Here is a 27752-nt window from a genome sequence, read left to right on the forward strand (position 1 = left end):
TTCGTTTTTGTTCGCCATAAATTCGTCGCTGCAACAACTCGATCTGTTGTCAGTGGCTCTGGTTCTATCATTGCCCCCCTATGCAAATAATACTACCCGATAGAAGCTTAAAAATTGTTCTTTTTCGAACAGGGTTGAAAACTGGTACACCCACACCTCTGCGTATGCGGCTTTCGCTTCTGTTCCGTCAGTTTGCGACTCTGAATGTGGCGGACGCATATAGAGTTTAATTTTTAGGGTTGTTTTTCAAAAATATTTAAGAGTATATTCTATATTTATAATGATATAATTTATAATATTTTATTTATTTTGTATTAATGTTTAATATAACCATTTCATTATCAAATATTACTGTTAACATTTCATTAACAAATATTAATGTTAACATTTCATTATTAAATTTTAATATTTTGTTATATGTCTATACATTAGTTAGTAATGTATGAAATTAACAACATTTGAATTTAAATTAAAATAATTATCTAGTCAATTTATAAATATTTTAAAATTTGTTTAGTTTATTTAATTTTAAAACCGAATTTAATTTAGTAGTTTTATTTTATCCAAAATTATGTTTAATTTTAAATTTAGTTTAATTAAATATTTGTAATTGCAATTTCTTGTGTGCGTTGTGGTTTATATTTATATTCTTGTATACATGTAATGATTTCTAATCTATTTAGCTATGTTTAATTATTTGATAATTTGGTAGATATATTATTTATATTTTAAAATAAATAAATTATACAAAGGCGAATTTAGTGTCGAATTTTTTTCGAACTTCTTACCTTGTCGAACTTCATCCGAATTTTATAGTTCCCGAATTCGAACTCGAATTCGTACCTTGTGACTTAGTATAGATATATAGCTATATATATTTATATCTATATATCTGTTAATTTAAATACTTGGATACACACACACACACACACACACACCGATGCTGGTTCTGATGATGATGCTGATGTGGGTGCGGGGTGCTGATGCAGGGGTGCACATTTTTTTGTGTGGATTTTGGATGTGTTTGGGTGCTTCCACACACACACACACACACACACACATAGATACACAAATACACGCACACACGCACACACACAATAATTTATGTATGCAAAGAAATGCAAGAAATATACAAAAGCAAACCATTCCATAGCATGATATTTCACCATTTATAGTTCACATTGAAATAACTAATTAGTAAATTACTCAAGTTCAAGATTCCAATGCAATTTGAATTACAAAATCAAAACATAGTTAATGATTCAATGTTGATCAATCAAGAGTCAAGACTCAAGATTCACAAATTAAATTCAATCAATCAGAATCATAAGGATTCTCAAAAAAATCCACATTCTCATCATCTTCTGCTGCAAGACTTGCAAGTTCACTTGAACCAAACATGGTTCCGCTTGTGCTAGATGCATGTGCCATGATGTTATCAACCTCATCATGTGTTGTTATAGTAAGATCCTGAAATGTTGCGTCCAAGCTTGCACATTCAAAGGCTACATCCCAAAGCTTAGTTGACCCTTCTTGTATCCATCCCCCTTATAAACCAAGTCCTCATCTTTCTTTGAGCTCAATTGGTTGTGCTTCACTGAATGGATATAGGAGTATGTACTCGAATTCTGTTGAGCAGCAGAAGAACTTGCAACCTAGATACTGTTCATAAAATTAAACATACAAATGAAAAACAAATTAAAGAATGTTAAACACTAAATTGTAGAATACAAATTGTTAAAAAAAATAAATAAAAAACTTGTGAGAGGATCTTGATTGCAAGAGGTTGTAGAATACAATTGTTAAACAAAAATAAATGAAAAACTTGTGAGAGGATCTTAATTGCAGGAGGTTGTAGATTCTTGAATGGTTGACCATACATGTACTACCATGTGATAGCTCCCATGTCATTTTGGTTCTTTATTGCATATGGAGTAAATTTTGATCTTAAAGCAAATAAGCTTAATTCTAGCCTCACCTTTTTGTGCATTTCATTGTCTGGAAAGAGTCTTGCAAATGCATTGTAGCACCGAGTGCCAACTTCTTCATCCACATATGGTGCAACTCTATGCAGCATAGCAAGTATTCTTGGCTGTAGTACCTTGGAGATGTGGCATATGAAAGGAGGTGCAATGGGGTAGTCATCTTTTCCCAACGATGATGAATGATTGCTTCTACCTTATTGCACAAGGCTTTACATTTTGTGTGGTCATTCTCATGTGCTTGTATGGAGAACTTTACCTTTTCTACCATGGTGTCCATGCCATCGTACACATCCCCCAAGCAAGGTGCATCTGTATCAGCAAAGTGTAGCATAGTCATGATAGGCTTGGTGAAATCCAATATAAATTGCACACAAGCCCACCAAGTGTCATCCAAGGCCAAAGCCTTGACCTTTTGGGCTCTCTGAATTTGAAGCCTTCCATATAAACCCATTGACTAGAAAAAACCATTTGGATTAATGCCCCTTGCATCTTGAGGAGTTGTCTCATAACAACATAATGAGATGCAATTCTAGTCTCAACAACCTAAGCAAGTTAACAATATAACAATAAACATTAAGCAATATTACATACAAGTAATAATTTGATAATTGAACATGAATAAAAAACATATTTAAAATAAATAAATAAATGAAACTAACTAATTACAATTTTAAATTTACCTTCAACAACTCCGACTTGGAGAATGATTTGAATATGGATTGTGACATGTGGTAGTTTGTCACAAACATTTGTATCTCCTCTCCCTCTTGGTATATTTTCTTTACCCAATCTATTTGGGTGCCAATTTGGTGCATGACCAAGTTGAGAGAATATACGGTGCATGGTGTCCAAAAGATATGGTTGTATCGAAACTCGACCAAAGCACCTGCACCCTTACAATTTTTTGGCATTATCTGTGACCACCTGGAGCACATTCTCATTGTTCATGGTCTCTATTGCCTCAATTAGAATTCTAGAAATGAATTGTGAATCCTCAACTTCTCCTTCACAATCAACTGCCCTTAAAAACGTTGCCCCTTTGGGGGACATTGCAATCACATTAATCAATGGTCGGTTTTTTGTATCTTTACATCCATCAGACACTAGCTATACTGGAAGTTTTCCAAGAAGTTCTAATTGGTTGAAGAGCTTTTTCTGTAGAAATACTTTCTTTTTGCAAAAGAGTAGTATGCACCTTATCAAACCCAGGACTAGTGTAATCAGCCGACACTTTAAGAATGGCTGCGATCATTTCCTTCCAATATGGCGATCTTACCAAGTTGAAAGGAATACCATTGGCATAAAGGAAAAGTGCAATTGCTTCATCAACAAACTCTCTTGCCTCGATTTTGATTGCTTGATCCAATGGACCTCTTTTGCGGGTAATAACTTCTACTTCTTCCTCTTACTCTCCCACTTGCAAGAATGGATGTTTGGAGGATTCAACATGATTGGTGGGCACATTCACTTTGTTCTTTGTGGATGAAGGTTTATATAAACTTGGTTTTGATTTTCTCACTAAATGATCATCAACTTATTATTCTTTTACAAATCTTGTTAATTGTGCATTGCTCATCCTTTTTCCATCTTTGCTTCCCTTGCGCAATCCTATTCCTTTACGAGTAGGGCCCATAAAATGAGCTTTGACTCGAGAATATGAGCTGTTGAATGGTTTATTATGACATACATTGCATTTCCAGATGTATGACCCACCTCCTGAAACTTGTAATAATCTTGTGGTGTCTCCATGATGGAGACACTACATCAATATTGAAGTTATCACTTTGTTCATCTTGCCCTGCTGTTGAACTCTGACTACCAGCAGTGGCCATTCTTGCACAATACAAATGATGAATCTAATAAGAAAATAAAAAATTAAATTAGAAATAATTAAATAAGCTATGAACATCAAACATACAAGTGCAAAAATACGATGCAAAAATACTAAAAAAAGATAGCTAAACTTGTTCTTTCATTTCTTAAAAAAGAAAAAGATAAAAACTTGAAAAACTCATCATCTCAAAAAAAACCAGTAAAAGATCTCATGAAGGGGATTAAATGCTTGCCTTAGATGCTTAGACATCTTTTGTTAAAGCTATTAGGCACCCTACGAATGATCCTCTTCAAAAATAATGACCTTGCTTTCAAAATGCCAAAATGGAGAGCAAATGAGAGGAGAGCCTAGCTACAATCAAAATGAGAAGAATGAGCAATGAATGGCCTCTTTTAGGGCCGTTTTAGGGTTTAGGAGCAAAAATAGAATTAAAGAAATCAATTAACAAATACAAATTCTTTTTTAAGTCACTTAAGTGACTAGGCATTAAAATAGGCATGGGTGCTCTCCAGATGCGCTTGGATGTTGACTAGGTGCTCTCCGGATGCTCTTGGAAGCATCTTGAGCACATCCATAGATGCTGGGCTATAATGTTGCCCATCTTTTAGACCCTCAACGGAGTTCTTAGCTTTTCATTCTCCGAAGGCTAAGTGGAGAAATAAGGAGAAATAAGTTAAATTAAAGTCAATAAATAAATAAATCTAAAGGTGACTTTATATTTAATTAATTTAAGTGTCTAGAAGCACAACTAATTATTGTATTGGAAAGGGGGAAGCTTCTAGAGAGTGCAATTAAATAATAAATTATTTCCTTTTAGAAGGGTGAAGGAAAAAAATAAATAGAGGCGAGAGCTTCATTGTTAGGCATCCGATTATTGTCAATTGCATTTGAATATAAACTTGAGAGAAGAAACTAAGGGTTCTTGATTTTAGTTAGCCATTGGAGAGCGTCAATTCTTCAGTGTTGCAACCATTTGAGGTGGTGAAATATCCACTGAATTTGGCATTCAAGAGAGCTTCATTTTGGAGTTCTATTTGTGCTTAAATTGGAGAATACATTTATTGCTAGCTGCTACAGTGCCCTGAACAGTACCCATGCTACAGTACTTGGCTTGATTATGATTGCAATTTCATCTCCTTCATTGGGCGATTTGTATATCAGGTTCTACAATCAATTTGCATCATTTAAATTGGTCATTTGACATTGTAAAGGTGGTTGTCATAAGTAGTTGTAGATGCCCATTTTATATCAGATTTATAATGTCATTTCTACTTAGTTTTTTTTGGGGTTGTAAAGCCAAGAGCCTTGGAATATTATGTTAAGCATTGAATTAGGAAATATCTCACTGAAGGAGTGATAAGTTGCAGGTCTATATATTTGATGTAATGTGCATATTTATATCTTCCATGGTTGACATAATAGTATGCATGCCAAGTGTTTGACAAAATACCAATTGGCTGTAAGTGCACATTTTTCATTTAGAATTCATCAATATGCATTTGAAAAGCCAAAAGAGAATTGCATATGCATTTAGTTCTTTTCTTAGATATAGTAGTAATCAATTACAGGCTTTTAGATTCACTTTAATATCATTTCAAGCAAGCATAATCAGTTTGAAACTCCGAAACAACAAGCATAGAGATCGTATTGGAAGTGTTTAACAATTTTCCTTGACCTACAAATCAACAAGTTGAGGTTCGAATTGACAAGGGATATTACAGTGGTATCAAAGCTTGCTTGCAAAGTGTTTGACAAAATGTCAAACAATTGAATTTGAGAAGGATTTGGTGTTTCACGAAGTTATAACCGGTTGGGGTTACTACAATGGTATCAGAACTTGCTTGCAAAGTGTTTGACAAAATGTCAAACAATTGAATTTGAGAAGGATTTGGTATTTCATGAAGTTATAACCGGTTGGGTTTATTACATGGGCAAGCTCCCTGTGAGAACCGGTGCAACATCCTAACACACTAGGGCATCCTAATGTGCTAGCATCAACACCCGGTGATTTCTAGGATGCACTGGTACCTTTACTTCTGTGTGTGTGTGTGCGCGCGTGCATGCGTGTGCATGCGTGTGTGTGTGCGTGGGTGTGCGTGTGTGTGCGCGTGTGCATGTGCGTGTGTGCGTGTGCGTGTGCGCGCGTGTGTGTAATTTACTAAATGCCAAAGGGGAGGCATTTAATAAATTTGATTTTGAGTTTTAGATTAGGAGGGGACATTATAGTGGGATAAGCTATGGTGTAGAATGAAGGATCTTGGTATCTTTGTGCTATTTAAAGTGCTTGTGCATAGGCTCAATGAAGAGGTTCAAGTAAAAATTAGAATTCAAATGGGCATTTCAGAAAGTTTAAGGAGTGATATTGGAGCTAAGCTAGGTTGCCCATTATCCCCTACTCATTTTGGCTTATATATTAGTAAACTGGTTGAATTTGCAAAACATTGATGATGTTTTTTTGTGAGACTATGTTGGCAGACTTCTTTTGCAAGCTCATGATCTTATTCTGATTTTTAGACTCACCCAAGGATTTGCAAGTGCATTTGTATGCCCTTGAGCACTTTTACAAAGAAGTGGGTATGCGAGTCAACGACTAGGAAGACCAAGATTATGATAGTCTCTAATAATTAAAATAAGATCAGTTTGACTTTTATCTTGAAGGAAATATCCTAAAAGAACTAAAAGAATACAAATGCCTTGGGATTGATTTCAACAAGAAGCCTAGTTGGGAAACTTGTAAAGGGAACTTCGGGAGGTTGGAGATCACTCTTTGCCCTTCAAAATAGATGTAAAAATTCACAGTTATGGGATTGGAAAAATATTTAGATTCTATTTGTATTACTAGTAATTTTTGTGGTGCTTTATGGGGTGAAATATGGGTTGGCAGCACTTAAAGAATCCAAGTGGAATTATATAAATGAGAATCCAAAAAAGTGTGATCACAAGCAAATTCAAATTAAAAACTTTGGCCTTGTACGAGATTTTTCCAGCTGAAATAGGTAATTCGTGTGGATGCCATTTGTCTGAGATTCTGATGTTTCTGTTAAGATACCAAAAAAAATGTGTGAAAAAGGTTTAGGGAGAAAGTAATAATTATTAACTTGAGGAGTTTAACCCCACTTACAACCATCGTTGAAAGACCTATTTTGCAACTAATATCCCTTGGAGAGCAAAATTATCATACCTTACTTGAGAACTAACTTGCACCGTTTTTGATGTAACATGGGTAGATGGAAAATGCTAAAAGAGGTTCAAGAAGAGAGAGTTTATTTTGGAATGGTAAAGCTTACAGTGACATCTGTATTGTCTGCAAGTAATTTAGTAGCAGCTTTGTTTGCGGGAATTGTTCAAGGAGTTGTTGGTTGAGAAATGGAGGGAATTCATTAAATTGCTTAGTAGAAGATCAACACTTGAGAAAGCTAAATTTGCACGATCCTTTGTCCCATGGGCTTTCATTGGCCTCATTGACAGATATTCTGTTCTGATCTGTGTGCCAACCATGGGTACTGTTTGTAGAGCGGCTATTCTTCTCTTGTCTTGGTCAAATTGGAGATTTCCTGGGACTGTAAAGTGTATAGGAAGTAAGAGACATGTGAAATCTGTGAGTTTGGAAGAACAATGAATGCTGTTACATATCAGTTACATCCATCAAGTAATTTCCTTTCTTCATAAATGATGTTAATTATATAGACATCCAGTTTTTTAGTGACTTTCCCTCTAGGTGCCCTGTTAACTTGTTTAACCAGATAATTGTAATGCTTACCTCATCCTTGAAATCATTTTGTAGTAAGAATTTTGGCAACCTTTTTGGCCTTTTCAACTAGGCAACTGTTTCGTCCCTAAGTCTTTATGACACTATCAAATTATCATTCTACTCTTCTTCAAATGTTCCTAGGTCATCAATTTGAGTTTCTCTATATGGCTGCAAACCTAGTGCACCTTCAAAGAAATTAGGATTGAACTTGCTCACCACTTGGTCATAAAAATTAAGGATTTCTCTTCTTTCTCTGTCATAAGGATGCACACATGCCAAATCTAATTCTCCATGTTGGATAGAAAAGGGAAAAGAAGCTAACTGTACCAATTTTAAAATTTATTGTCATTCAGTCTTTTTGCAAATTTTTCTCCCTATTTTATTGAGGTATTAGATTAAGGATTTTGATATTACTCGGATATCTTTGATAAAAGGGAATTCATTCAGTAGAAGTAATCTTGGATCCAGAACATGTTTTAGGAATTCCATTTTAAAATGTCATTCCTCTAAATAGCATGCCGTTGGCCAGCACTTACTTGGAGAATTAACAAAGTAGTTTAAATTTGAGGCCAAAAATAATGCTTCTAAGTTCTTTTTCAATTGCTACGACCAATTAAATTTGAGGACAAAAATAATGCTTCTAATACCGAGGTCGATATTCAATTTCGAAAAGGATTTCTCTCCGGTCGCATATATGCCATGTTTCAATATAACCTTGTCCACCATTTAGTTTATTGAATAGAAAGGCTGCTATCTCCTATATCAAATCAACATCAATCAAGTCCAATAAATGTTTCAATTTTTTTCCGAGCAGCAGCTCATTTGCACATTATGTATAGATCCTCTATATTCTGTATGCTTCTGTATTAGATAAAAAATATGTTTCTTTTATTGATAAATGTGTGTTATCTTAATTAATATAAATGAGCTGTTTTGGCTGGACACTTCATGCTTTCAGTGAGCAGATTGCTCCGGCTGTGCTGGGTAGTTTCTGCTGAATTTGATAGTTATGTTTGTGGTATGCATTTTCAATATATAATCATGAATAGGGAAACCTATGAGTAAATTGTTTGGTAACATTTGTTTATTACCTTTAGATGCTTGAAAGCTGTGTCAATGTGCTAGTTGCTGAAATTATTTTCTGCATCTTGTAGTGGCTCAGGAATTTGCAAAAATTACAGTTAATATCATACTCAAGGGTGATGTAGCTGCACGAGGATATGCAAAAGCTGCCAAGGCATTGCAAGTGACAGTAGATGCGGTTGATCAGGGTGTCAAAATGCTCTATGACATATTTATTATTGGATCTCAATCAAATTTCTCACCTGCTGAAATGATCAAATATCTTGAAGAACTTGGATTTCACAGTGAAACAGGAGAATGTTTGGCAGCTTATTTCACGGAACAGTTGCATGAAATTAGAAGACTGGTAGCTGTTCCAAGGCTTAATGTACCATCATACAGAAAACTGGAATGGCGGCTTGATGTGCAGGTATTGGGAATAGCCCTTTTCACATGTTGCATAAATTAGAAAGATGAACAATATGCCATAATAAACAAATTTAAGCAAGTCAGTATAATTAATGCATATTCAATTAACTGGTCTAGATCTGCAAATCATTATAGGTTATAAGGCTTCTATAAAAATGAATAACCTATATTCAATTATTATGGAAGCCTTTCAATCAGTATATATATTGATACGAGTTCATATTTTTCCCTTGTCACGATGTATCAGAGACTCAATCTTGCAAAGTCACCTTGTCAAATGTAATTGCCTTGGGGTGCAAGGAAGTAGGTTTTCCTTGTGTTGTGAAATATGGTATCACCTGACCTATTAGCCACCTGACCTCTACATCACAATCACTGTCAAAGATTGACTATTTGTTGGAGAACTTTTATTCATATTGAAATTTAACTCAAAGACCTTTTGAAATGTATTTTTCCAATTCATGATGACTTTGTCTAAGAGATGCAAGCAAAAAATTAGTCATTTTTCTATCTTCCATGATATGAATGAGAACTGAAGACCACATTTTTGGTGAAGTTGAATTAAAATCACTGAACAATAACTTGAGCCGATGATTACCAACCTAAACTATTAAAAATGAATATATTTAAGAGTTGTTAAGTTACTAGAAGAAATTTGAAAATGATCTCAATTTTCAATCACACAGGATGGCTAGAAAGCCAACTCTAATACCACTATAATTAACTCTATTGATTTTTTGAGACTTGTCCATACTTAGTTGAAACTAGCATAAATTTTATCAAACAGTCTGGAAATGGTAAAATCAATCAATAAATCTGATTTGAACAGTTTTAGAACAACTGCAACTGTCAATATTGATCACATGAACAATCGCAAATAGTTGCCATACATGAAGATAATCAATGAAATTTTTACAAATACTTGGCATTCAACAATTTAATTGCTGATCAAAATTTGTGATGCAAACACACAGTTGGAAGGTAACCTTTTGCTAATTTTGAAGTTTTGAAGATTCATATGCATCAGAAATCTGATCAGTCAGTTCTTTTTTTACCTTATACATGGTTGTAAAAGTGAATTGCCTTGGTCTGAATGGCTAATTGATGGTATTTCAGGTATGATATATGCATTCAAGAGATGTCCAAGACTCCAAAGTTCAAACCATAGTTAATCTGTATTTATAACCTGTAAACTGTTTTATAGCTAACTATGGTGAATCCTCATACTATTGCCTCCCTAAAAACTTGTGACCGCCTTTCTGCTAATGCACACCCTTCATTATGTCTCCATAAGTTCCAAAGCCACTTCTATACAAGTTGTGGTTGGCTGTAATAGACACCAAACTCTCACAAATAATATTCAATGCAACACTTAATCACTTACGACATCCTCTTCAGATAGTGACCAGCATTGGAAGCATAAGAATTTAATATGGAATGACCAACACAATAAAAATAAATCTTTCCTTACAAATTTATTATTTTCATTGCAAATCCATGATAGAATTCTTCTTTACAGCTTCTAAAAGAGCTATTTGGATATTTGACAGAATACTCTTCAAAGCTCATAACCACACACTACTGAATCAAGTGGCGTAGACATTCAGGCTTTTAGCTCCTTTGTGAATCTTATGTGACTCCGCTTTGCATTGGCTAAGGAGAAATTCCTCTACTTTGTCTTGGCTAGGGAGAAATCCATAAAAGGGTTAAAATATCATAAAAAGTAGTTTGCGTTTTTAAATAAAAACAGAAAATAAAAATAATAAATCCACTATGGAGAACACATGATATACCTGCGATCTATATTCTGGGCAGCGAATTCTATCAGGCAGCGAATTCCATCAGGCAGTGATAATTTTACTCTTGATAGTGAATTCCATCAGGCAATGATAATTGTACTCTTGGCATCCAATTTCATAAGGAAGCGATACATCTCTGCTTGTTACAGCAATTGGAATATACATACTACAGATCAGGGCTGCGAATTATTAGGTCATATCTGGACACATATCTGTGAATTATACAGTGGTGATATCTATGATTTCCTTCATTGATCAGTGATCTTCAGAAAATCAATAACTGAATGTTATGTAGTTTGATTCATAAAAGGGCAATAATAGATGATCTAATTTATAAGACAAGAATGCGAAAATGGTTCTGTGCAATAAGGTGAATTTTCCCTGCGACTGTGGGTTGCAGTGTCTTTCCAAACGGGCTTTTGTTTTCCAGAAAACTAAGTATGCAATTTGCCATGCACTTCCGGCTTTTGGGATTTGGGCTCCCCCTCCTTAGGTGGTTATTGAAGATGGTGGGACTTTGGTTACCAACTTAACGACAAAAAAAGGTCATTTTCTCATAGGAGGGTTCATGATCCACCTTATAGTAGAGTGGCTCTTTCTAATCGATTTGAATCTCTGCATTATTCTGAGGAGGGTTCCCTAAAGACGGCTCCCAAATTGCCTCCTCCGTGCACAATAAGTCCTCCCGTGGTTATGGCTAACTTCTCAAATCTGGATACTTCTAAGGCTCGTAGGCTTATGGAGATTGAGGAAAGAGATAGTATGATCGAACTTTCTCAGCGAACCTGCAAAAAGTATGGGATCATCACAAGATGGTGTGGATATGGCAGATCAGTGGAGTCAGTAGTGGATTGGTTCAAAGTGGAATTTCCTAGGGTAAGCATTATTATTTTATCTGTCTGTTTCTTGTATATTTCATGACCTTATAATTTAAAAGCTACATTTCTGAATGGGTGGTTGCCTATGTTAGAGGGTTTTCCCTTTACATTTATGGATTGGAAAGAAAATTTTAGACCTAGCAATGTGAGCAATTTCAAAATTAATAGGGCTATTTGGATCCCGGACCTCCCTATAGAATTAATTAACAAAAAATTAATTAAAGAAATTGGTAACAGATTAGGAACCATTGTAGGTTGAGAAGATAGTAGGTATCCAAAATCTGATATGTTTATGCTTGTTAATACAGACTGTAGTATTAGATCCTGTAGTTTTCAGGAGAGGGGAGAAACAATTTAAGGTTTATCCTGAATTTTTCCATGGGCCATTAAGGATATATGAAGATATAGAGAAAAGAAGTCTGGCTAATGTTAGAGATGCCCCCAATGTTAAGGTGTGCTTTCGGCAGCATGAGGACGGTTTTTAATTAAGAAATATTGAGCCTTCACCCCTTGCGGATTCAAAAGAAGGATAAATCACATTGGATAAGGTGCAGAACAACCCTAATGATGGTGGTGATGGCAATGCTTTTGAGGCTCCCATGTTATTGGAGTTAAGTAGTAGAGAAGGTAAATATGTTAGTAGGGTATCTATCTCACTAGTTAGGTCTGCAATGCTTGTGATGGATTCTAAGCCTGCAATCTGTTGGTTCCCAAAACCGCAGATTGGAATCCTAGGAGTCTTGCCAACTTGATGCTGGGATATCCAACCGGTTATGGCCAACTTGACGGAACTAAATAGTGTAGTTCGAGTTCTTTGCACTTCTGGCTCTGCAAAACCAAGGCGGGTGTACCTGATCCTGGACAACAACCTTAAATCCAAGATGCTTAAAGTAGATTTGTTAGAACACAAATACAACGAAAGTTTTCCAAATGGCAAGAATTATAGAAAACTTCAAAATTTGCAAATTATGCTTTAAGAATAAAATTAAATGGTTGTATAAATGTGATAATGTTATAAATAGAGAATAATTATAGATTAATGCAACAAATGAATATATTAATTCCTCAAAGGAAAGAAATGAAATAATTGCCAGCATATGGATTGCGAATTATGAAAAATATAAAGACCAGTGCCGAAGGGCGATAGAGTCAATATTATAAGTTTAAAACATGCAACTTTATAAAATTTTATGCACATTAATTTTAAACAATTTAGTAATCAAGATCTGTTTAAATATATAGACGCAATTTTAAAATAGTCTGAGATGTATTTTAACTCCCGTGGTTCGGAGACAAACCAGACATAGATTCGGAAACAATTAAATATTTCTCAATATCTATGATGTTCAATTTTCAAATACTATAATTGATTTGTCCACTTATCTATCATATAAATTATTTATAAAATTGAAATAATAATTATAAAGGATGAAACTATATAATATTTTGACTCTAAAACTTCATGCAAAAATAAAATAAATGTTTCTTATTGATCATGCTGGAAATAAAATTGTAGTAGAGACACTCCTTACGGATGATCCATACAATGCATTTGATTCCAAAATCGCATGTAAATATCATTCAATAATCCAAATTCACGAGCTTAGTTCAAAAATTCATTCCTTTACCTATGAAAGAATATAATATATCATAGTGCATATAGTATGCAAAAATTAGGAAGAGTCTGTTTGAATTGTATGATTTTAAATCTTATGTTTATAAATGTGCAAAGGTGCCAATATGAACCGGCACATCTCCCCGCAATTCCTAATCACAACTGCCTGAAAGGTAATAATAACTTAATGATTTACAATATGAAATAAAGGCTGCTAGGAATATAGCCTATAATAAGTTTTCAGAGATTTTTCGGTGAAACAAATCCATATTTTGAGAAAGACCTCCCATGGGGTATCCAAGACATAGGAATTTATTCATTTTATTTTCTCTGTGCATTTCCAGCCCGTGGCTAATCCGAAAATGGGAGATTAACTCATGAATTCTTGGACGCAATGGTGGACTGGGCGGCATGTGGTGTGTGAAGATATTATATTCCCATCATATCTTTGTCTGAAGCTGACTTACGATATAATTGTTGGACCATGTTTCTCCTCTCCCGCATACATCTCCAGATCTGCAAGGAACACAAAACATCATCAGATATCGAATGGTGAGAAACAATGCTCCAGCGGCCCTGCAGACATAGAAACTAAAGAGTCCCTTTATCGCTGGGAGGTGCGGGAGGATAGCTGACACATCTCTGTTGACTATGACAATGCCAATAGTTTGAAGAAACCATTATATATGTACTGTTAGGTATTCTTGGTGGTTGCATACTGCCTGCTTTAAATGGAATTCTGGAGAGCCTTTTGTGTTGGCCAAGCCGATGGATGGTGAAATACTCATAACAATTTATTGTGAGGAGCTTGTGTGTGCCTTACGTCTTTGTTTTCTCCAGTATTGGTTCACATAAGCTTTCAATATGTTGTCCGTATGCCAATCTTGCTATGCTATATGCCGGCAATCTACTAGATGGAAAAAGTAAAATATTTTCAGATGGTTTTCAATGCCATTTATGATACACCTATTTTCCCTCCCTCATGCTCCACCATCTGTCAATACTGTCTAATTATTCTGAAAATGATTATGTGAAACGTGATGTCCTGATCTGAAATTTTGACCAAAGTCCATTATGATTAAATACGGGAAATGTCTGGTATTATCATTGCAGTGAGCTTAATATGAGATAAATCTGTTGCTAACAATTATGACTGGAATGCTCCACCAGTTGTGTGTCAGATATTTGTTCTGAATTAAGAGAAGCGTCCTGTAGGTAGCTGAAAATAACTGTCAGCTATGGATGTCAAGAAATCACCAATGCCACTGCTACTTAATTTTCTTAATTAGAAGTCTCTGGTTGTAGAGAACTGAACTGCTTTTGACAACATAAAAAATCCCATTATGCAGAGCAAAAAGTTTCTTTACCAAACTGATCAGAGGTGCCTGAACAACAGTCCACATTTGCAACAACATAGTGGATTTGCTGTATCAGGGCTATCCAAGTCCTGAGAATTCATATGTTCTTGATCAACAGCAATGTCAATTCCAGAATTTCGCTGCCCAACCTTATTAAACTCACTGAGTCTTCCTTCTATTAAGAGTATATCAGTCTGTAGAGAATTGATATGTCTCTGAATCTTTGTACTGAATAGAATGTTCTGCCATTTGATCACCACAAGCATAATTGTCTGCTGTCAACCCAACATCATGGTATTTGTTCCTTCAATGTGATGAATACACACCTTTCACAGAATTAGTAATAGACCTATTTGCTACACGAGGCTTGTATCAATGTAAGGCTTTGAAACATCTGTGCATCTTGGAACCAAAATGTTGGAGAGAAAATGGATAACCCTTAGCACAGCATCATTAAAAGGTTCATCATGATATGTCTGATATCAAGGTGCTTGAATAGTGGGGTAGGTGCAAGAAGTTGGGTCTCACTTTTGGGCAAAAAGTGGAAGTGTTTTTCCTATTTTTGAAATTTTTTGTCAATTGATGTCAAAATTTGATACATTTAGAGATTGAATATAAAAAAACTTCAGAAATAAAATTTTTAGTGTTTGGAATCTACTTTTTGAATATGTAATTTATTTGTGTACCCATATGATAGATTTTGTTTTTGGTATGGATCTTTAAAAACCATTTTTCCAAAATGCCTATTTGAGGACCATACCACACTCGTGTGCGGACACCATAATTTGACACAAATAAATGAATTTTCGTAAATCCTTTTAAAGGGAGTTACTTAATACACCTAAGATTGATGACAATATTTTTCTTTAATTTTTTATTGAATAATATTTTTATTATTAATTATTAATTGACTATAAAGGTAAATTTTAAAACCTCTTGTGTATGGACACCATAATTTGATCAAAATTTCTTTTTTTTAAAACCTGAAAAGAATTGCATGTAGATTGATGACATATAAATTAATTTAAGAAAAATTATAAAATAAAAAAGTTATTAAAGTTTTAGTGAACTTCACTATTTTATATTTAGGTGCCACCTTTCATTAAAAAATAATGCAAAAATGGTAAATAAAATCATAGCACTATAAAATTTATATTTCTGAAATTAGGACGGTGAGAGCTCTAATGAGTTTTTATTTCATAAAAAAAATTGATTGGGAAGACTCTCTAAAAATTATGGCAAGGCGTGAATTTGTCAGTTTAATGCCTTAGTCAAATCTTGAGAGGTCAAAGCATAGGCTTGGTCTCACCAAGCCTATCTCGAACCAAAATCCTAGGTAGGAGGAAAAAATCTCGCCCAATGTTCTAAGAAACGGGCACCTGTTATTTAAATTCAAAAAACGGGTACTTGTTTTGAAAATGTCAAATCAACACATAAAATCCCCCCCCCCCCCCCCAAAAAAAAAAAAGATTGAATTTTTAGAAATGGTTACCCGTTTTTTACTTTTCAAAAATGGGTACCCGTTTCAAAAAAATACAATTTTTTTATGTTTTCAAAAACGGGTACCCGTTTTTTGAAAATAAAAATGTGTACTTGTTTTTTGAAAATAAAAACGGGTATTCGATTGAAAAAAAACGGTTCCCCGTTTTTTAAATTTTGGATCGAGCACCCGAGCCTAAAATGGGTACCCGTTTCTAAAAGAGTGCGATCTCAATCCGCGGAATTGAGACCCAACTTCTTACTTCTACCCAGTGTTGAAATGCGAAATGTGTGCTTATATGAAACTTCCTTTTCCATAATCTTTTGATCACGACCTTTCAGTGTTATGAAGCATATTGATTGAATATAAGTAGTGTGTAAGATTTGAAAATTCTCTTTTTGCCACGGTGCTTAGGGCTCTAAAATTTGCCAAAATTTTAGAGTTCCATCACGATCCAGTGAAATAAGGATTTGACTATTTTAGAAAAGGAAGATTTGAGTCTAGAAGAAAACAAAGAACCATTACTAGGCATTCGTAGTCAGGTAGAATTGATGAAAGAGGTTGTAGATAAGGAATTATCTTTAATAGACAATAAAGTTCCATTTGAAGGTTGGGAAGAGCTTTCAAACATAAGCGCTCTTAGGAAAGATTGGGAGGATTCCAATGGAAGAGTCAAGGATCTTAACATTGAGGAGATTAGTGAATTTGTTGGCTTATACTCACTCTTTGAAAATCTAGGTTTTAGGGAGGTTGAGGTATTGCTTGAAGAGGTGATCGGAGCAGATGATGGAGATGGTAATAAGAATGCAGAAGAGGATGTTGATACTATTAGGGAAGATGTTATTTTAGATAGCACGGATTTAGGTTTAGCCTTTCTAGAACAGGGGAAGATTCAAATGCTTGTGCCAAAAGGGCTAAGCAAAGAGGTAGGAAATCTTTGATGGAGCTTAGACTTAGAGATACAGATTCTTCAGGACAAGCCAAGATATCAACATTATATGCTAGGAAGGGGAAGAGCCTTCCCAAAGCGCCATGCAAATTATCTCATGGAATATTACAAAATACGCATAATCAAGTGCATTTTAAGAAAAACCATTTATGCTGTTTTCATTATTCAAGGAACTAAGTCAGATCGAGATGGGTTAGATGGTTGGAAAAAGAAAATAGGGGGTTGGGATATTGTTGGGGTGCCAGCTAGAGGTGCCTCAATAGGACTAGGTTTCATTTGAAATCCTAGGAAAGTTCATCTTGAGATTCTAGGAAATGGTAGATTTTGGCTCAGATATACTCTCCGAATATCTAGGTTCTAGGGAGGTTGAGGTATTGCTTGAAGAGGTGACCAGAGTAGAAGACGAAGATGGTTATAAGAATGCAGAAGAGGAAGATGATACCGTTAGGGAAGATGCTATTTTAGATAGTGCGAATTTAGGTTTAGCCTTTCTAGAACAAGGGAAGATTCTAATGGACCGTGCCAAAAGGGCTAAGAGGTAGGTGTTAGCCCCAATTTCACTAGATTGCAAATTTTTTGTTGTAGTGCCAAAAATATTTCACATTTCTGTTGATTTAGCTGGCCTTTGTAGAGAACTATTACTCAGATAGGTTTATTTTCCCAAGGCTGTTTTTATGATTTTTTACAGGGTTGGGTAAATGCGGGTGATTCTTTACTTTTATTCTGAGGCAAATATCTTTGTCAGTTTCTTTGTCATGGTCGTCATTGTTAAAAGTTTATATCCATAAATCGTAATGTGCTTGAGAAAATCATCTTGCCCAAGTCCACAAAGATCAGATCAAATAGCGCTCTGTCCCTTCTCCATGTGGCAATTTCCTATTTGATAGCATGTGCCTTTGAGAAGCAGCGGACCCACCAATGCTTTGCCCCATATGCAATTTTAATTTAAGCAAATCTGACTGTGGTAGGAATGTTGCGATAAAAACTTTCATGAGCTTTATTCATTGCGGCATCACAACATAGCACCATGTGTCCCTTGGGATCTTTTGTTATGAAGATCATATTTGGTCCAATCTAAGCAGATCAATAGTTGTCCTGATCTCGCAAACAAAAGTCACATGTGCATAAATCCATTGTGGCATTGTGACTCATTACCACATGTCTCTGGTAACCTATAGTGCGAGATAAAATGTGATCGTCAGATTAGTTTTGATCCTACGGTTGTCTTGAACTCGCAAACAAAAGCTGCATGAGGAAAGTTTCATTGCGGCTTCATGATGAATTGACGTGTCCAAGGTCAGTCAGAGGATCGACAGGGGTAAAGTGTTGCGAGGAAAAAATAATAGAAAGCCATGCGTCTTATGTCAAGGAAGTCATATGAATATCAAAAGCACATAAAGATGTTCATTTCTAAGTATTGGATTGAGTACGATCTAACGACTGTCGTGATGCTGCAAACAAAAGTTGCATGTGAAAAGTTTCATTGTGGCATTGCGACTTATTGCCAAGTGTCCACGGTGGTCTCCAAAACAAAGCATAGCAAGTGTCAGATCCAATTTGATTCAACGTCAGCGCGATCTTGCAATGAAGAGATGCAAGTTTTTTATCCATCACAGCATTGCGACTTCTCGACACGTGTCCCAGGTGCTGGTATCAAACCTAATCATAGATCAAGTAGATCTAATGGTTGTCGCAATCACGCTGTTAAAAGTTGCAAGTTCTTTACTCATCGTGACATTGTGATTGATGGACATGTGTACATGATGGATCGAGAGACAAAAGGTGGGCCTGAGTGCCAGATAGAATCCAAGTGTTATGTTTTGATTGGTTGACTTCCTAGTCACCAAAGAAGGTGGACCCAATGCTTAACAGAATGAATCTGAGCCATGAAAGCATGCTTTCGTAGAAATTGATCGAAGGTTTGATTTCAAACTTAGTTCATGGTTCATTTTGCCCGTTGTTTGTTGTATCCAAGCTTGGCGAAGAATTAATTCAAGCGTGTGGCCATTGATGACATGAATTTATATCATTCTACGATAATTGTCTTTTCACAACGCATTTAGGGTTTTTCAGTGAGATTGAATTGCAAAGGTGAGTGGTTGATGCAAATTACAGAAAATTAGGGTTTTTGCGGCAAGCCTTATAGGCATTGTATGCTCAAAACAATAAGTTTTTTTGTCAACCTGTAGGCAATTTGCATTTGCTAAAAAGGGAATTGTTAATTACTGTGTGTAATTTCATTATTTTTAACCCTAGAATGGTACCTCGAAGGGATTTTACGGGAAATATCAGGAAAGGTCTGTATGTGACAACTTCTTAGAACAATTAACTATGTCTAAAAGTGACTATGCAAAGGGAAAGAAGCTTGTTCCTATTACACCTCGTGTCAAGGTTGCCGAGGGTTTGTATGATAAAGGAAATTGAGTAAGAGATGCTCAAACAAGTATGAGTGGTTTGAATTTATTTAAAATCTAGTTTTCACCTAGAAATTTTTATGCCACACATTGCAATGTTTGGGTTTTTGATTTGGGGAAATTGGTAGTGCGTGGGTTTTTTATAGATGTGGACTTGTTAACTCAAATGGCGAAGAACTATGATCTAGTGACTAGATTTGTGAGGGACATTGGTGGGAACTGTCTGGTGAGTGTTACTGCAAAAGAAATCTGCGAAGTTTTTGGGTTAGATCCACCTTCTGCTTTCCATGAAGCTATTAATTTTGAGAAATTGAAAGAAGTGTGAGGCCCGAAGGGTTTATCTCAGAAATGGCCCTTTGAAGGAGCATTTTGCAGTCGTTGGGGGTTTGACGTTGGCTGGACTACATACCCCAGAACCATTTTTAAAGAAATATTTTAATGCTCATGCCCTAGGTGTTTATATGTCTTTGTATAAGGTTTTTGGTGAGGATGAGCAAGACCCAATGCCTAGTTATTATATGTACATGATGGTTCAAATTCTTCATCATTGTGTTGGTGTAGTTTTTGATTTCGCCCCCTACATTGCTGAGTTGATACATAATGGCCTGGTAGGCATTGAGAAAGCCAAGATTGATCAACCTTTTGGGTGACAGCCTATGCATATGCATATGTTTTTATTCAAGGGATCATCATATTTTGAAAAGGAAATGGAGTTGGCAAAGTAAAAGGATGGAGAAGCATTACCTGTCCAGTTTTGGAGTGTACCATGTCATGGGACAGGGAAGATGCTAGTTTCATCAAGTTTGATAGATACTTTGCATCTAGGCTGAGATCATTGTTGTTACATGATAACCCTAGGATCTCAAAAGCACTTCTTGAGTTTATTAGACCAAAGGATTTCACTATAGATTTGAAGATTGTTCACAACTGGGTGACATTATCCCATGCCTTGTTTCTACAGTTTTTAGAGTGTATGGTTTTATCAGGACTCCCCATGTGTTATTCTACCAAGTTCCTTTCAAGATTGGTCTCGTAGAAGTCTTGTGGCAAATTGGTTATTTGCAGGAGGATGAATTAACAGGTAGACCAAGAGGTACCATTTTCCTATCTTTCCCTGTTGCACACCAATTTGTAACTACTAAGGGTGGATGGACACATTTGAATAAAGTCTTAGAACCCTACAAGATGGCAACATCTAAGGCCAGATTTTTTGATCCTGAGGGATTTTATGAGATGTTCTATAAAAGAACTAAGGCTAAAAAATTGGACCGCCAATTCTATTATCCCAAAGACATCATTAGAAATGAATTCTCTCCACAAGAACAAGAAATCGTGAAGAAGTGGAGATTTTACATGAAGGCCCTAGATTTTGTAAATTCTTTTGACAAAGATTATAATCCTTTGAAAGATGCTTAAAACTTCTGGTGACAAAATGAACATATTGATGACACTTTGAGGAGATTATAAAAGTTTTTAATGAGGAAAAGGCTGTGGTGATGAGCACAAATCCAAATCAGGCTAGAGATGTAATAGAGAAGCTTGCACCTACTCATACTATTGCGCCTAGTCAATATACCCTTCAGAAGAAGATTGGGTATAATGTTGCAAGACTTAAAGAAGATGTTGTCAAGAAAGGCAAGGGATTGGAGGACAAACCTTCACCACCCCACACAAGAGATGTTCCCCTTGCCCTAGCATACAAAAGATCTCCATCTGAGGGTTCACATTTGAAATCTTCTTCTAAAAGGCAAAGGGTGGAGGAGTCAACTTTGTCAGGTAAAGAGGTACATTCACCCTTTCAATCTCCAATGCATTTTGAGAATGAACAGGTAGTAGTAGAACAATTAGTGCAATTGGGAAGCCAAGGAGATATTATTGTCACAACAACTGAGTTAGATGAGGGAATATTGGAGGAGCTTGCAGTGCAAATCATGGACCTCACTATAGAAGATTTTAGGGGAAAGGAATTGGATGTGTTGGTTCCCAAAACCGCAGAATGAAATCCTACGAGACTTGCCTGCTCGATGTTGGGATAACAACTGGTTAAGGCCAACTTGACGGAACTAAACAATGCCGTCCGAGTTCCTTGCACTTCTAGCTCTGCAAAACCAAGGCGGGTGTACCTAATCCTAGACAACCTTCTTAAATCCAAGATGCTCAAAACAGATTGGTTAGAACGCAAATATAATGAAAGTTTCCCAAAACGGCAAGTGTTATAGAAAACTTCAAACTTGTGATTTATGAATTAAAAATGAAAGTAAATGATTGTATGAATGTGATAATGTTTTAAATAAAGAACCAATACAACAAATGAATATATTAATTTCTCAATGGAAAGAAATGAAATAGTTGCCAACATATGGATTATGAATCAAGAGTAAAAGACCAATGCTTAATTAAATGGGCAATTAGAGCCAATATTATAAGTTGAAATGTACAACTTTATAAAATTCAATATATTTAAACTATAAACAATTTTAACAATTCAGATGCGACGGATCAATTATATGAATGCAATTTTAAACCAGTCTTAGATGCATTTTAACTCCTGTAGAGACAAACTAGACATAAACACGGAAACAATAAAATATTTCACAATATCTATGTTTATCAAGTTTAAAATGCAATAATGACCCAGTCCACTTATCGAAACATTAAAATATTTATATAAAATAAATAAAAATATTTATAAAGGACACAACTTAATAATAATTTAAAACTCCGAAATATAAACTAAATAATTATGCCAGAAATAAATCACAATAAAGACACTCCTTATAGATGATCAATTTATTGCGAATTTCAATTTTGGAATTGCATATAAATTTGCTCGGTAATCCAAAATCTAAGAGCTTTGTTCAATTGCTCATTCCTTTACCAATCGAAAAATATAATACATCATAAGTGCATCATAGTATATAATAAAATAAAATAAAATATGAATTGTCTCTTGTTTGATTTTACATCTTATATTTATAAGAAGGTAAAAGGTGTTGGTTGCTTTTCTAAGCATCATACCTTTCTATAACAAATAACTATCCAAAATTAACATAAATTCCAAATATAGTTTTGGTAAAATAATTAGCGGTTTGACAACCATATTGCCTTTTACTTTCAACGATGATTTAGATTGGTTTAAAAACATTCAATCAAATATACGAATATGCTTGAGTCTACATTTCCCAAATTCGCATCGGGTTCTTCTCCAGCATACGCCATTATTAAACCTGCAATAAAGATAGAATAGAGTTAGATGCAAGTTTGTTATATATGACACAGAGCTCCTGCATTTGGGCATTTCTAGTGAGAAATTGTAAAAATTGAATGCTAGGACATGGCTCAGGATTCAGAAGATCATTTGACGACACGATATCTTTGCTTGCCCTTAGTTTCAATCTATTTTTCTTCCAATTTATATATCGATGACGTGATGGGGGCGGTGATTGAGGTCATGGCGGTTGTTTTTATCAAAATAAAGTCTTTCACATAAATATATCCATCTTGGTGCTATTTTAATTATCAGGCTTCATATTTATATTTTTGATGGCTCTTAGTAATAAGAATGGCCTCCAAGCAAACTCGCATGTCTCCAAAACATTATCGGGCCTTTGTACACCAAGATGTCTTGCCGTGTGTAAATGTGATAAATATCATCGACTTTTGACTAGGTATGATCAATATCGAATTGTTATTAATTTGTCTTCATTCATGCATGATACTTGGCCACGGGATGTGCATAGTCTGAAACAGGTCTTTGTTCAATAGCCGGTGATGAAACAAAGTCAAAACCATTCTGTTGTGTGCAGAAATGCTTCCTTGAAGACCTCTAACCACCGTGCAACTTTGAACACTAGGCTATTCGAGTGGCATGACTTCAACGCACAGCGAATGCTGTGGTGAAGAAAATACCAAAGTTTTAACTCTGTGATGCTTTTCCAATGCTTCCAAGACCATCAACGTTTCATCTCTATGCATTTTTTGACTGCCATTTCAATGTGATTCTGACTTGGATATTTGCTGTAAATTTGTATCAGGTTGATTTCATAGCAACGCACAGGTATCAACGATAATGTTAACATGGAGTCCTTTTCTAAAAATCTGAACATTCAACTTCTAGCGATTGACCTTCATCATTGGGTACCATGCCATTTGCAAAAGAAATTCATTAATCTAACGAACTTCTCCTTCATCTGGGTCTGCTGTGAAAACATAACAGAGTGGAGCAAGGACATTATTCATCCCCTGAGAATCTAATGCTGCTTCTGCAGTTGTCACCTCACATTTATTTCAACCAGGAAATCACTAAGGTTGCTGCCTATCATAACTTTAATTATTTCCTTTCTAAAATGCTATTACTTCATAAACTGCTGTATAATTTATCCAATGCTTTCCATGGGTTGTTCATGATATCCTTCTTGCTATCATATCCACTGCTCACCTATGAAGCAATTTCTTTATTTCTAGTTATGTGATACTTCAGCTACCAGCATAGTCTAACTTCTTGTTGACTTTCTTTGTATTAATGTTCCATTGTTGTCTTCCAGCAAAATAAATCTACACACTGGGTCATTATATTTATTACTCTTCTTATCGATGTGTATGCTTTCAGAAATACACCATTTCTAATTCCAAAATACTGGTTTAAGCCTTTGATTCCAGCATTATTTCTCAAATGGAGGCCTAAAAATTAGAGTTCCATCAGGACCCTGTCACCAAAAACTTGTGAAAGGATTTTGGCAGATGACAGTTTTGTCAAATCTAGGGCTTTTGTTCAATTTGTTTGGAGATTAAGTATTTCTAATTTTGAAACCAGATGTGAGAAGAGACAGTCAGAGCATCTGAATAAAGAAAACTCTGTTACTAAGGAAGAAATAAAAGAAGAAATAATGAATGAATTCAACAAGATTACCCCTGAGGAGGGGAGAGAGATGATAAAAGAAGCAGGAGTTATGATTCTTCCTGAATGGGATATTGCTGATGCCATGATCTTTGATGCCATCAGAAAAGAAACAAATACTGCATATAGAACAGAGGAAGAGGCCAAATCAGCTTCAAAGGGAGCAAGGTACAGTGAGGATCATATTGCATTGGTGATGTGGTCCATTGAAAAGAGGAATAAGTCTAGGGAATTTGAAAATTCTGATGCAGATCAAGTAGAGAGCTTAATAGTCAGAAGGGTAGGCGAGACCTCAGGGGTAGAAGCTGCCGATATAAATCTTCCAACTGCAAGCTTCGCCAAAGCTACAACTGTAAGAGAAAAACAAATGATGGATGAGATTATGCTCAAATATGAAAGGCTTATAGAAGCCTATGATGCACAGAAGAAGAGCAGTGAGCTAATGGGAAAACTTACTAAAGTTGAGAATTAACTAGTTAGACACATGCAAATTGGAGAATCCTCTCAAAGAATGATTGCATCATCACCCGCACCACCACCCCCCAACAAGTCCCACAATTGAAGTTCCTTCATCTCCAATGATTCCAGAAGTGCAATTCAATGGAGTGGAAGATGAAAAGGCCAAGCTCAAGGCCTTGCAGATAAATGTGGTGCAAAGGTATGAAGAGAAAATCAAGAAACAATATTGCACCTAATAAGCACTATAGATATCAGGCTTTTTCATTATTAGGTATCAAATCTTGTGGATATTTTGAATTCTTTCAATAAAAATGAAACTTTGTTGAGACAAATTTATGATAAGTGGATTAGTAGAGAACAGGAATTGGGTTTGATTTATTCAGCAACCAAGGAGCAATCACAGGTTGAAGAATTAATTGAACAAACATACAATCATGTGGCAGACCTATTGGAGTTGGATATCAATAGGGAATCATTACAAAGAAGGGTGGGGTTTTACTTTTCTAAGTATGTCAATATGGTTTTTGACCTTTTCCCTTGTATCATAGAAGGTGCAAATAATGTGTAAACCCATGAAGAGTGGGAAGAAGAATTGAATACCATCCTCAGCTCTAGGATCAACAACATACTGAAGAATGATGACAACTATTTGTTTACATGAACTGTTGAAGAAATTGTAAGAGCTGAAATATTATTGAATTCTTTCAAAGTTGAGATAAAACAGTTGAAGGCAAAATAGAAAGGTATTGTGATAAAAGAAAAAGAGGTTGTTAAATTTAATTGGCCTAATGATACTGTTTTTGATGAATGGTCACAGAATATGGTTCAAGAGAGGCCAATGTACATGTGGCAACTGATTTTCAGGAAGAGGAAAAAGCTGAGATGTTATGCCACCACCTGGAGACAGTAAGAGAATATTACTGGAATTGATCATGAAAGCCAAAAGAGGAAGGACAATCTATCTCAATAGGATACTTTACTTTTGCGGTTCATCCGCTATTGGTACACCTACAATGCAAATCAAAGATTGATCTTGAAGAGTCCGGGCTGCCAGATGTACTCGGGAATTGTCTCTATTTTCTTTTCTATTTGAATTTTGAAGGTTTTGATTCTAACACTTAAGTCATTTTGTAACCAATCTCTATATCCGCTTGATGTATGCCATGTGTCATTCTCTCCAGTTTAAAGCTTGTTGCAATCCTTTTCTATAAAAGGATTTCCAAGACTTGGAGAAAGGGTACGAATTTTGATTTGTTGAATGTAATGCTTTTTTTTTGGGTTCTCTAGGAGATTTTTCGATTATTAAATAAGCACCTTGGTATGAGCATAAGTCTTATTTTAATAACTTCGCAGATTTGGTATGATAATTATTTTCAAAGATGGGGATTTTAAAGCCTCTTTCTCATGATTGTACTTATTTTTTGGCGTTCCCTGAAGTTTGGGACAATCCTTTATTTACTTGACTTGTCCTTTAAGATTTTCATGCTTTAAACAATAAGCTTGTGGTTGATAGATTTCAGTTTTGTTGGTGAAATTCCGTAAGTAGTTACCATGGGCACCCCTATTTGGATGAAGCCTGGTAATAGGGAAATGTCTTTTCGGGGTGAAGTATTCGAACTTAGGTTGAGCAAAATGGTGAAGATTCGCCATGGACTAGTTTATAAGGCAATCTTGAAGGTGGTCGGGGAAGAATTTTTTGAATTTGGTGGATATGCAGAAACATAATACGAATATTGTGGCAATGTTTGTTGCGACTGTTCTCCATGTTTTCTACATTCCAAGGCGAAGGGAATATGGGATAACTAACTAACCAACTGCTCATGGTGTACCTGATTCTAGAGATTAAAAATTAGAGGGCTTTTTGTGAAAGGTACGAGGAGATCAAGCATAATTGGATGTTTCTGTTAGCCTTTATGAAGACTCGTTTTTCTGTAGATTGGAAGGGCTTAGATTGGTTTCCAAATAGTGAGGGTCTCTTGGCCTAAGGTAAGGTCTAGTATAGTCTAGGTTTTATATGAAATATGTGTTCTAAGATGTATAAGACTATTCAACCTTTTGGCTACAGATTTAATTTTTTTTGTGGTTTTGAAGTGGACTAGGTCTAGTACAAGTTTAGTTTATGTATATATTAAATATATGACTTCTAGTGGTTTAAGACAAACCCGACTTCTGGCTAAGGACTGGTTGTAAGTTTTTGTGGTTTTGTAATGATTATCCCTAACTCTATATGGACAAATTTAATATAATAAATATATTATGGGTTTGTATTAAATTTGAAGCAGTGTTGTTATAGAAAGTATTAGGACATTCTTCCTTCTTGTATCAAATTTTTATTATCTGGGTTAAAATGGAATTGTCTCTGTGAAGGTATTTAAATGGAAATGAATTGGTCTTTTAATTTGGCTTAGCGGAATTGTTAAATAATTGTAGTAAATGAGATTAACCATGGTTTCAGGTTTTAGTGTTCTCTTGATATGATTATCTGAGGTGAATAGTTTGGATACAACTTTTGCAAGCCTTTTATCTTGTTTAGTGGCAATGGTAGTTTTAGGCACATCTTGCTAGCCCTCTTTTTTATGCCAGCTCTTCGATACAAGAATTTCATTTTCCTGTTTTATTAGGTTTTCCAAATTGTTTATGATTGAAATTCTTAAAGCTTTTCCTTTTCACAGGAGGTGATGTCTTTGGCTCTTAATGCCTTTGGTTAGGGTTGAAGAGTTTTTGAGCCTATGAATTTACCTGAACAAATATCTTGGTTTAGGCCTGGTTTTATTTAGAGATCTTCCATTTGATCTCTTATAATCTGAAGATTTTGAAATCATGATTAACTTCCCCTCAGGCC

At 35.3% G+C, this 27752-nt stretch overlaps 1 protein-coding gene and 1 long non-coding RNA gene across 3 annotated transcripts in view; both read left to right on the forward strand.

Annotated features, from left to right (window-relative positions):
- Positions 1–27752, forward strand: part of LOC149535106 (uncharacterized) — a 73308-nt gene that overhangs the window by 13566 nt on the left and 31990 nt on the right. The window contains exon 2 of one of the 2 annotated variants that reach the window (XM_089804732.1): positions 8733–9062. In XM_089804732.1, the coding sequence (XP_089660858.1) occupies positions 8733–9062 (330 nt within the window). Of the gene's footprint in view, positions 1–8724; positions 9063–27752 lie in introns of both variants that reach the window. The other variant, XM_089804731.1, reaches the window with a different exon arrangement.
- The window catches only part of LOC149535107 (uncharacterized), a 48780-nt gene continuing 30100 nt past the window's right edge, over positions 9073–27752 (forward strand). The window contains exon 1 of the long non-coding RNA XR_016357056.1: positions 9073–11736. This is a non-coding gene — a long non-coding RNA (uncharacterized LOC149535107). The remainder of the gene's footprint in view (positions 11737–27752) is intronic.

This window comes from Cupressus sempervirens, chromosome 10, assembly GCF_028749045.1.
Source record: "Cupressus sempervirens isolate cs-2001-9-10 chromosome 10, ASM2874904v1, whole genome shotgun sequence".
Lineage (NCBI taxonomy): Eukaryota > Viridiplantae > Streptophyta > Pinopsida > Cupressales > Cupressaceae > Cupressus > Cupressus sempervirens.